Source organism: Cherax quadricarinatus, chromosome 88, assembly GCF_038502225.1.
Source record: "Cherax quadricarinatus isolate ZL_2023a chromosome 88, ASM3850222v1, whole genome shotgun sequence".
Lineage (NCBI taxonomy): Eukaryota > Metazoa > Arthropoda > Malacostraca > Decapoda > Parastacidae > Cherax > Cherax quadricarinatus.
The window spans coordinates 5,103,573-5,116,371 of NC_091379.1; the positions used below are offsets into that span (position 1 = coordinate 5,103,573).

Genomic DNA, 12,799 nt, shown 5'->3' on the forward strand with positions numbered 1-12,799 from the left:
CCTAGGTTAGGCTTTGCATAATACACCATCTTGTAACATATTCATGTCCTAAATTGACCTTTCACATTTCCACAGACTCAAACACTCTCCACTTTGCTGCAATATCCATATAAAAGCATCTGCACCATTAGACTGACATTTCTCCTCTTGATATTATTCCCAATTTCTCAACTCAGTAACAAAGTTTCTCAGCAGATAGCCTCTAAAGAGGCTGTAGTGTTTGCTGCTGCCTCTTTGATGTTCTCTCGCATCTATTTATCTCCTTTTCATACAACCACCAACTGATATGACCTACAATCTTTTATTTATCCTATTACTTATTTTCATCATCTTGCTCTTTTCTGTATTCACATTAAACTTTTCATTTACAACCCCTTCCTAATTCCATCATCACAATGTATAATTCTTATTTGTACACAATCACTCAACGGAAAGCTTCGTGTGTCTCACTTGATAGACCTTTCCCAAATATGTAAGCATTCACTTCTCTTACAACCCATTCATACAAACATCACTACAATCATCCTTGTATAAGACCAGCTTTTATTAAGAAACAATTACCCTTCATTTCTCAACACCTTAACCTATTATAAAAGTTGTAGGGACAGAGCTCCAGCTCTTGGTCCTACCTCAAATCTCAACACATGACATAAAATAGCCCAATCACAATTATTTTTAACCTCTTATATAGAACCTGCTTCTTATACTCCTATCTAATCGCCTTTACTTTAATACATGTCAAATCAATTAGTCAAAAGCTAAAAGGGAAGACCAAGAGGTATAATTCATCCTCAACACAAAAATTCACATATACATAAAGGGTATCCCAGAAGTCAGCACCCAGAGGGGCAACAAAGGCACAACTGACATTAATCAAAATGACTGTTACTAACAACTATACACGTTAAATTTAACCCTTTTGGTGTTGGTCCCATTATATTATGGCTTTGAAGCCAGTGTTGGTCCTGTAGTACTACTACAGTTAAGTTGTGAGCAGTAAATCTGGGCCTAGATATGAGAATGGGTCTATGTGGTAAGTGTGCATGTCAAAAAAATCCTGTAGCACTCAGTGGATAATGAGAAAAAAAGCTGACCATGCTTTTGGTTTAAAACTGCGAATTTGCAGTGTATTTTCGCGTGGTTTTCAAGATTGTATTCTTGGTCTCATTTCACAGAATGGAAGATATATTACAGAAAGAGAGATGATTTTGACTGGTTTCAGGACCAAAGGTAGTTTGAAATTGAGCTCAAAGTAGTGGAAATGTTAAATTTTTGCCAATAGTCCAACTGGCCAGTCTAATATGCACTTAGGTATGCATCGATATTATGTATTTTTTGTGTGAATAGAAATTCAAAATGGAAAATAAGCATAATATAAGAGACCTGGAGACATGACTAAGGAACAGAGGAAGTTTTTTTTAGTGCTAGGAATGTCTACATTGTTTATTCTAGGTCCTATTTTTAAACTGGCATTTTTTTTAATTTTGTGTGAAATTGGCCAAATTACCAATTTCTGAACACTATTGGGTAGTTAAAATAGGTAAGTGGGCAGTTTCTTGTACTCAATAGAATAAGAACATAAGAATATAAGAAAGAAGGAACACTGCAACAGGCCTACTGACCCATGCGGATAAGAGGGAATACTAGTGAAATAGCTATGAGTTTGGTCGACTGGAACAATGGAATTGGTGAAAAATAGAGTGCAATCACCAATGCGTACATATCACCAAGACCACTATGTGAGAGCATAATTCCGTAAGTTTTCCATCAAATTTTGTACTTTTGGTTTCATTGCCTTCAGAAAAAGATTATCATTTCGTAAGAAAATATATTTTGAGACCCTGAAAGCAGGGGTCACAACCCTGAAAGCAGGGGTCACGACCCTGAAAGGGTTTAACCATTCCAAATATCATTTGTGAAATTAATTTGTACAAATGTTAATGGCATTCACGCCAAATAATAAACAAATTAAGTAACTTGCGTATTTATCACTACTGGTTCAAACTTGAGGGACATCCTGTAGACAATGAAGCTAGCATACACATAACATGCTACATTAAAAATGACTAAACATTCTAGGTAAAAATTTAGACTAAGTTTCCAGTCATTTTATGGAAAATAAGGTTATAGAGCACATCAGATATTAGAAAAGGCACATTAATAAAAGTCTGGAAAGCCAATTCACTGTGAAAACACCGTACAGATATAAAGATCTTTACTACACTTTAGACACGTAATTAATTCTGAACATGATCATAAGATAGCTACACCATCTTAAATGTTAATAAAATCTGTTGAAGTGTTCAGACAAGTTAAACATTTTACGAACTCAAAACTTTTCTTACTCACCTAGTTTCACTGAAATTTCACCTATGGCCCATGTTGCATTATTGCACACAGATATCAGTTCAGGGTTCAAGTTCTGACCAAGAATAGGCATAAATTCAGCTGAAAAGAGAGCAATCACAAATATCAGGCACGATACAACTAAAATTATGACACTTGATACATGTATAATAAGAACAGCCCCCCTTAGTAAACTACAACACATCTAATATGTACAAGACCCTAAACAGCTATTTTTTTTGTGGCAAGTATAATATTATGACAAATTATAAAAACCAGACTTGCCTCCACTTTCCACATTATAACTTCAGAAGCTCACAAAACATAAGCACAATCTTTGTATAAAAAAGAAAAACCCCATTTAGTAAAATTATATATTCATGGGGAGAGCAGTAAACCTGTAGGGGTCATACAGCTCTAAGAATCAGGTATAATCCAAGGGAAGGACGGCTCTAATTCCTTTGATCAAGAGTCCCTCAATGACATCTCTTGACAGACCATTCAGTAAAACCATGAAATATGTGGTGCATTAAGCAGAAAAAACAAAATGAATACATTTTAGGTTATTTCCCTATTGTTTACTTTTATTCTAACTCCTTGGCTTTCTCCCACTAAGGGTGACCCAAAGACAACAACACATTCACCAATATCCATCTTTCCAGAAGTGTACTGTCCACCTCCAGGACTCAAGTCTTGCTAACTGGTTTCCTTGAATTCCTTCATAAAAGTTTCTCTGCTCACACACCAACAGCACATCCATTATAAAGCTCTCTTCTCCATTCACTCCTATTTAACACTCACAAAAGCCCCTAATACTCAAAGCCTCTTGCACCCCATCCCTCCAACCAATGTGGGACAACCCCCTTCCCTTCCACCCCACATCTATACACCCTCTATCAACCCATCCCTGTCCGTCCTCTCTACATAGCCAAACCAACTCAACAATCCCTCCTCAGCATTCTGAATTATACCCTTGGTCACCCCACATCACCTTTTAATTTCTATACTCCAAATCCTCTAGTGTGAAATTGACCAAATTACAATTTCTGATAACTTCACTGGGTAGCTGAAATAGGTAAATGGGCGGCTTCTTGTATTTAATCATTAGAAAGAATAATAGTGAAATAAATGAAATATCACCGACACGTAAATATCACCAAGATTGCTAACTTTGAGAGTAATTCCGTACATTTTCCATCAAATTTTGTACTTTTGGTTTTGTTACCTTCAGAAAAAGATTCCCTATCATATAAAAATTTTTTAAAATTCTCCAACCCTGAGAGAAAGTTTCAGATCAGGGATTCTGACCCTGAAAGGGTTAAGGTAAACTCAAACAGGTAATTACATTATAATCTGCAAACCAGTTAAATCTTTTTTTAGGAACGACTCTCATTCTACCCAATTATCTGCTTTCTGCAGTCTGATCCTAAATCCAATGAAATTCACATTTTTGTTCCAAATTCAAAATGCTGTATTTGTAACACTTCCAATCTAACTTTCAACAGATTAAATGAACTCATTGAAAACATTGTACCAAATTATACTATCACACAATGCATATGAAGATGGCCATATTGAAGTACCTCCTTAGAAGACATACATGGAAGTGCAATATACATCATCTGAGAAGCAGACAGTTCAGCAAATATATATATATTTTTTTTTCAACAGGTTGGCCGTCTCCAACCAAGGCAGGGTGACCCAAAAAGAAAGAAAATCCCCAAAAAGAAAACACTTTCATCATCATTCAACACTCACCTCACTCACACAATCATTGTTTTTGCAGAGGTCCTCAGAACACAACAGTTTAGAAGCATATACGTATAAAGATACACAACATATCCCTCCAAACTGCTAATATACCAAGAAATAATTACAAAGAGCTTTTATTTTTCATATATACCCTCCTATCAAACATGCAGAAAATTACCAATAAACCCATGAAGAAGAAAAATATACCTCTTTTAAACTATCATCCAGACTGTTTATCTTATGTCAGTTTTCAGAACCAACAACCTAGTTAATGAAACTGTCAATCAAAAAGCTAGTTCTAATCTGGCTTTAGGTAAGAAACTGGTTTTAAAATGATGTATAGAAAAGGATAAATCATGTTTATTAAAATGACTAAAGGCTTTTCTACTATAACTATCATTTGAGGGTGATCTCCAAGTGAAACTAAGGCATAACAGATTTTGTTTACACACATCTGCCATTTTCAACCAATAGTTACCTAAAAATGAACACACACTTGTCATCAGTGATTCCCAAGCCCTTTTGAGAAGTTCATAGGCTTCACAATTCAAATAGTTACATATAAATACAGCACAAGGAAGTCGCATATTGCATTTCCATCATGAAATACGTAAATATACACCACGAATCAAAAGATGCCCTTTTTGAGATGCCTAATAATCAAGCAATGTATTTTATAACTTTTCATTCACAAAAACTACATTTAGTCAAGCACTAAACTAAGATGTTAAAACAATCACAGATAACATAAAGCTTACTTAAACTACATCAACACTTCATAATACTCACCAAAATCTGGTACAAAAATAATGATTATATAAAATATTTTATCTACTTACATATACAAGGAGCCACATACTGGAAACATGCTTTGGTCAGGTCACCCAGTAGTGCAAAGGAGCTTTGTCTAACTTCTGGCATGGGGTCCTGTTAGAAATTTTCATGGGGTTAGATTTAAGGGACTGGGGATTTATTCATCTAAATAAAACCATAACTTTACATTGTACACAAAAAATTAGGAGAGGTTTCATTTCTAACTGCAATCATGGTACAATATTAGTTTATCACTAATAAAAATGCCCTAGAAGTTAAAAAAAAAAAAAAAATTTTAACTATCCAAGAAAAAACAAAACATGTACCAACGCACTTTAATACAAACTGGCTAACTTTCACCCATCTAGATCAACAATAGCCTAAGCTTCAACTATTTCACTGACAAAAGGCACACATGCATACCACACACACACACATACACACACACACACAGTTTTACCTGCATAGCCTGAAAAAGTAGTTGCATAATATTAGACTGCTGAACCAGCTGGCCTACATGACCATTCAGTCCCTCTGCTAACCCAGACAAGAGATCCAACGATACAATCATGAAGTCCTTATCAGCTGCTTCAAATTGCCCTGGGCTCTGTGCATGTGCCTGAAAAAGAAACAATATTCAACATTATCCAACAAACTAAAAGAGGGAGAGAAACTTTTTAATGCATAAGTACATGGAATTAGGTAATTAGAATAAAGGTGAGAAATGAGAAGGTATAGCAAATTGTTTATGTACTTCGGGGGAAGAGAAGTGTGTGGACGAGATTTTGGGAGGTGTTAAGCAAATCTTCAGGGAGTTTTGAACCACCATTAAAAAAAAGAAATTGCTGTGGGAACATGAATACTAAAGTGGGAGAGACTGTTGTAGCTGGCACAGTAGGTAACTTTAGAGTGCCTGGGGTAATTGAACTACACACACAGGTTTGGCAACACTGCAGGTACCATAATACTTAGTTTTAACCCTTTCAGGGTCCACAGGCCCTCTCAGACTTGTTCTCAGGGTCCTCCAAATTTAAAAAAAAAAAAAAAAAAAATTCTTATGAAAAGATAAATGAATCTTTTCCCAATCATAATGACACCAAAAGTATGAAATCTGATAGAAAACTTGCGGAATTATGCTCTCGCGAAGTTTGCGGTCTCGACGATGTTGATGCATCGGCGATTTTGCCCATTTTGAGCCCTATTTTCGGCCAATTCCAATGTACTAGTCAACAAAAATCATAACTAGTTTGCTAGAAATCCATTTTTTCTATCGAATGAGCACAAGAGACCACCCATTTCCAATTTCAACTATCCAATACAGTGGTCAGAATTTAGGAATTTTGCCAATTTCACACAAATTTCAAAAGATGCCAATTTCCAAATAAGGTCCAGAATAAACAAGAAAGACATTCCTGGCACTAAAATAACATTTCCTCTGTTCATTAGTCACGTCTCCACGCCTCTCTTGCATTCTTTTGCTTTCCATTTTGAATTTTTATTCACAAAAAATAGAAGATTTACTGTTATGCAGACTACTGCATTAGAGTAGAAATGGTATAAATAATATCGGCGCACTTGTGAAAGAATGTCAGACTCACCAGTTGACGTGTATTGGACGCTTAGCATGATTTGTTTACTTTTGAACTCTGGTAAAAAATCGAACGTTTCTGCTACTTTGAGCTCAATTTCAAGGTACTTTTCATTGTAAAACTAGTCAAAAATCATCTCAATTTCTGCAATATGTCTTCCATTCTATAAAATGAGACCAGGTAAACTAGAATACAACAATAAATACCATACTAAAATACAATGCAAAGTCGCTGTTTTAATCCAAAAACACGGTCAAAGTTTTTTTTTTTCTCATTACGGACTGTGTGCCTGACTCAAGAAATTGTAATGACACGACTGACTGCGGGTTCAATCCCGACCGGGGGTATGGACTGTGTGCTGCAGGATTTTTTTTATACTGAGCACACTGACCACATAGACCCATTCTTTCATATGTAGGCCTACCAGCTTTCTCTCACTAGATTTGAAGGCGCTAGAATTTCTGAGTACTAGTACGTCAAGGACCCTGGCGAGTAAGCCGTACTAGTACGGCCGAAACCCTGAAAGGGTTAAAAAACAAGTACTTTGCTAGACTATGTGCATTTTTTTTTTCTGCAGTGGCATGTCTGAACATTATTTATTGGTAGCTATAGGAGAATAAGGAGAATTACATCAGTAAGATGTGCGAGCGAATGAACTAAAGGAGAGAGTAGAGGGAAGATATGAGCACCTATTGGCAGAAAGGTAGGCTACAGAGTACAGATAATGAGGAGAATGAAGAATATAGGGTAGATTTAAAAATGTAATGCTAGTGCACACAGCTGAAGTTTGTAGGTACAAGAGGTTGGGTGCAGGTGGGAAGTGGAAGAGTGGTGGGATCACAAGGTAAAGAGGGTGGTAAAGGAAGAAAAAGTTTGCATGGTATCTTTCCTAATGTAAACCTGTGCATTTCTAGGTGCATGTATTTAAAAATGCATGACATACTCCAGACATGGAAAATAAAAGATCAGTTTACCATTGTCTGGTTCAGTGTTTGCTCCACCAGCGACACACATCGCTGGTAAACTGGACCACAGTATGGCAGGAATCCAGACTGCAGTGCTGTTGCTACACTCGACAAACACTGAAAGTGTATAAAATTGCATATGTAATATTAATATCTTGTGCATCACATGTTAAACATCAACAATAGTTAAAGTTGGATGGTAACAGACAAACCTTTCGAATATTACATCTATTAAAACCAGAACAACTTAATAGATAACAGAATGAAATTGCTTTATTAAAGATTTAAAACAAACATTCTTTTAGTAAAACTACTCTCAGTCTTCTGTGACGTAATCAGGCTATCATCTTTACCTTGCCACTACTCTTGCTGCCTACAATACATTCTCTTCTATATCTGACGGATGAAGCCTACCATGTGGGTGAAATGTTTCAACAAAAATACCCAACTGTTTCATACATCTCTTAACTCATCAACCTGTTGGTATTTTATACCAATTTAAATAGAGAAAACTGTTTAAAATAAAAAAAGGTAACTAAGGAATTTCCAATAGTAACATGAACATATGATGAGATACTGTACTAATTAAGTAAATTCAGCAAATCAAGAACCCCAAAAACAAGATAATATATGGGATGTGTCAGCAGGGTAATATTTAGTGAAGGGATTCAGGGAAACCGGTTATTTTATATAGCCGGACTAGAGTCGTGGAAATGGGAAGTACAATGCCTGCACTTTAAAGGAGGGGTTTTGGGATATTGGCAGTTTGGGGAGGTATGTTGTGTACCTTTATACATATATACTTCTAAACTGTTGTATTCTGAGTACTTCTGCAAAAACAGTGATTATGTGTGAGTGAGGTGAAAGTGTTGAATGATGATGAAAGTATTTTCTTTTTGGGGATTTTCTTTCTTTTTGGGTCACCCCGTCTCGGTGGGAGACAGCCGACTTGTTAAAAAAAAAAAAGTGTCGAGATTACTGCATTCGAAGAAATTCCAATTTCTTTTTAGTTTTTTTTTTTTTTTTTTTTTTTTTCAACAAGTCGGCCGTCTCCCACCGAGGCAGGGTGACCCAAAAAAAAGAAAGAAAATCCCCAAAAAGAAAATACTTTCATCATCATTCAACACTTTCACCACACTCGCACATTATCACTGTTTTTGCAGAGGTGCTCAGAATACAACAGTCTAGAAGCATACACATATAAAGATACACAACATATCCCTCCAAACTGCCAATATCCCAAACCCCTCCCATTTCCAGGACTCAAGTCAAGGAAATGGGAAGTACAATGCCTGCACTTTAAAGGAGGGGTTTGGGATATTGGCAGTTTGGAGGGATATGTTGTGTATCTTTATTTGTGAATGCTTCTAGACTGTTGTATTCTGAGCACCTCTGCAACTTAGAAATATAGAGGACTGGTAATAAGGGTAAAGTTCTGCTCTAGTTACCAAACTATGAAGTACAGTGGACCCCCGCATAACGATATTAATCCGTTCATGAGAGCTCATTGTTATGCGAAATTATCGTTATGCGAATGAATTTTCCCCATAAGAAATAATGTTAATCAAATTAATCCGTGCAAGACACCCAAAAGTATGAAAAAAAAAATTTTACCACATGAAATATACATTTTCCTACACACAAAGAGAAGGATACATGCACAATAGTAGAGTAGTAAATGGCACAATATATTGTGCATGTACTACTCTACTAAATGAAGAATAAATGACACTTACCTTTATTGAAGATGCAGCAATGACTGATGAGACAGTGTGTCCTGGGAGTGCCTTTTCCTCCCGAGTACTGTAGGTCCTGTTTGGCATTTTCTTCCAGAACAGGCCTTATCACACTGTGTATGCCACTACGATTCTTTAATCTCTCAAACCAACCTTTGCTGGCTTTAAATTCACCAATATGAGCACTAGTTCCAGGCATTTTTCCCTGTTCACCTGGGTGTTAGTCGACTGGTGTGGGTTGCATCCTGGGAGACAAGATTAAGGACCCCAATGGAAATAAGTTAGAGAATCCTCGATGATGCACTGACTTTCTTGGGTTATCCTGGGTGGCTAACCCTCCGGGGTTAATTGTTTCTCGGTAATTGTTTCACGTTAAGCCACACCAACAATACACTCTCCACATCTTCGAGTAATACAGCTGATGGTGGTGCAGCAACAACAACAGCTGTGGTGCAGCTGACCATGGTGCAGCAGCAGCTGTGGTGCAGCAGCAGCTGACTAGTACGATAGTATTTATCACCCTTTTTACCACAGGGTTGGCACTAGAAGCTTTCTTTGGGCCCATGGTGGCTTATTTAGCAGTTACAAGCACTATAAATAATGGAATAATACAAAATGTATCGAATGTATGCATGCAACCGGCCACCCTGGCTTGTAAACAATGACGGCAAGGCAGGCGCTCAGGCTGGACGGACAGGTTCGGGACGAGTCATGTTCAGAAACAGCTGATGGTGCAACAGCAGCTGACCGTGGTCCAGCAGCAGCTGACTGGTCCAGCAGCAGCTGACTGGTCCAGCAGCAGCTGACTGGTCCAGCAGCAGCTGACTGGTCCAGCAGCAGCTGACTGGTCCAGCAGCAGCTGACTGGTCCAGCAGCAGCTGACTGGTCCAGCAGCAGCTGACTGGTCCAGCAGCAGCTGACTGGTCCAGCAGCAGCTGACTGGTCCAGCAACAGCTGACTGGTCCAGCAACAGCTGACTGGTCCAGCAACAGCTGACTGGTCCAGCAACAGCTGACTGGTCCAGCAACAGCTGACTGGTCCAGCAACAGCTGACTGGTCCAGCAACAGCTGACTGGTCCAGCAACAGCTGACTGGTCCAGCAACAGCTGACTGGTCCAGCAACAGCTGACTGGTCCAGCAACAGCTGACTGGTCCAGCAACAGCTGACTGGTCCAGCAACAGCTGACTGGTCCAGCAACAGCTGACTGGTCCAGCAACAGCTGACTGGTCCAGCAACAGCTGACTGGTCCAGCAACAGCTGACTGGTCCAGCAACAGCTGACTGGTCCAGCAACAGCTGACTGGTCCAGCAACAGCTGACTGGTCCAGCAACAGCTGACTGGTCCAGCAACAGCTGACTGGTCCAGCAACAGCTGACTGGTCCAGCAACAGCTGACTGGTCCAGCAACAGCTGACTGGTCCAGCAACAGCTGACTGGTCCAGCAACAGCTGACTGGTCCAGCAACAGCTGACTGGTCCAGCAACAGCTGACTGGTCCAGCAACAGCTGACTGGTCCAGCAACAGCTGACTGGTCCAGCAACAGCTGACTGGTCCAGCAACAGCTGACTGATCCAGCAACAGCTGACTGATCCAGCAACAGCTGACTGATCCAGCAACTGCTGACTGATCCAGCAACAGCTGACTGATCCAGCAACAGCTGACTGATCCAGCAACAGCTGACTGGTCAAGCAACAGCCGACCGTGGTGCAGCAGCAGCTGACTGTGGTATGATAGTATTTCTCACCCTTTTTACCACTGGGTTAGCACTAGAGGCTTTCTTGGGGCCCATGGTCACTTATTTTGCAGATGAAATCACCAAAAACGCTGTAATAATACGAAATGTTCCGATTGTATGCTTGGATGTTACCGCGGAGGCTGGCTTGTAAACAATGCCACCGGCGGAACATGTGAAGCTGGCTCAGGCCGCACATTAAAAGCATCTCGGACAAATAGCGTTGAGCGAGTTTTTTAGCGGTATGCGAGGCAAAATTTTAGTGATAAAATGTATCGGTATGCGGATTTAACGTTATGTGATGCCAACGGTATGCAAGGGTCCACTGTACCAGGATGATTTCAGGTCTAGAACTAAATCAAAGGCATGTTCAATTGCAGACCATAATTAGACCAAATAGTTTAGAGAATTAAATCATTACCTCTAACAAAGGAAAAAGATCCTTATCTTCGTCTTTGAGCACATTCCATTTCTCAATCAGTGGAGGCATTAACATCTGAATATATTCTTCTTTATTCAAGTAGTTTCCAACAGAGTCTGCTAGCGTACCAATTGCATCATATAGTATTAGAAGATTTTTTGCCTGAAAAAGAATAGACAATATAAACACAACTGTACATTAATACACTATCATGAAGTCTATTATTATTTAGTCAATTACATACCAAGTACTGCAATCTACATACAGCAAATGGGGAATCGGAGATAATCAGGTTTGATCCAGGGGAAAGTCAGCCCCAATTCCCTCCATCATGAGCCTCTCACTGGCATCAAGGAGGTTCTAAATACAACTTTTTCCCAAGCCAGTGCACATGCATTTTTGTGCATCAAATTTATTACAATGCTAGTGCCTGAGTTAAGGTGTGAGAGATATGAGGGAAGACTTAAGGAAATGAATCTAACACTGGAGAACTGAAGGATCAGGGAAGACATGATAATATACAAAATACTCAAAAGAATTGATAGGGCAGAAAGTCACAGGCTGTTTGAGAGGCAAGACACAGGTACTCAGGAGCATAGTTGGAAGCAAAAGACACAGATGAATCACTGTGATGTCATGAAGTATTTCTTCAGTCTCAGGGTGGTCAGGAGGTGGAAGGACCTCTATGAAGAAGAGGCAGACTCCATACAAAGTTTTAATATGTACAACAAGGCCCACAAGGCTAGGAGTGAGAGAATCTGGGAAGTGGCAAATTGAAAAGCAGGGCCAGGCACTATGACTTGACCCCAGTAACCACACCTAGATGAATACATCAGTACTTTACACATTATCACATCAATTACAAGTGTTCTCTTGCAATACAATTAGTTGCTCTTCAACTCCTATGTTGCACTGAAAATCCTACTCTTCCCACATCAAGGAGTCTGCCAAAGGACCCTGTATATTTTTCCATGTTAAAATTTGCTATGACTTGTGACCTGAAAGAAATTTGCTACAAGTTATGGCCTATTATGGAATGACTTCTGGCATGCAACTAACTTCAAATCATGATTGTAGTGTGATAATTTCTTCACCATTAAAGCAAATTAGTCAAAACAATAGCAGAACAGTAATAACTGTAGGAAACTGATTGTGTTTGCCAACATTTTATGATTTAAAGCAATGCATAACTATAAATGTTCTGCTTGTTAAACCAAACAAATTTATCAATCTCCTCACATTCTTTCACCTACATTTCTTCCCTCCTCTCCGACACAAATAAATGCTTCCCACAAATATTTAAATGTCTTCCAACATAACCACAGACTTTCAGAACATTTCATATTAACCTTCCAGATTTTTACCCCACCTTCCCTTCATAATTTTATAACATTCAAAACTTTTGTAGCCTTCACTTCTCTGAAGAAAATGATGATGATGTTCTT

At 38.7% G+C, this 12,799-nt stretch overlaps 1 protein-coding gene across 4 annotated transcripts in view; it reads right to left on the reverse strand.

Moving 5' to 3' along the window:
• The window catches only part of Tnpo (transportin 1), a 97,129-nt gene that overhangs the window by 37,319 nt on the left and 47,011 nt on the right, over nt 1-12,799 (reverse strand). For all 4 annotated transcript variants that reach the window (XR_011394497.1, XM_070103880.1, XM_070103881.1 and 1 more), the window contains 5 exons: nt 11,355-11,516; nt 7,475-7,582; nt 5,372-5,530; nt 4,938-5,025; nt 2,350-2,448 (listed from right to left, as the gene is read on the reverse strand). Coding sequence is in view for 3 of the 4 variants with exons in the window: in XM_070103880.1 (XP_069959981.1) it covers nt 2,350-2,448; nt 4,938-5,025; nt 5,372-5,530; nt 7,475-7,582; nt 11,355-11,516 (616 nt within the window). In the remaining variant the exon portion in view is untranslated. The remainder of the gene's footprint in view (nt 1-2,349; nt 2,449-4,937; nt 5,026-5,371; nt 5,531-7,474; nt 7,583-11,354; nt 11,517-12,799) is intronic.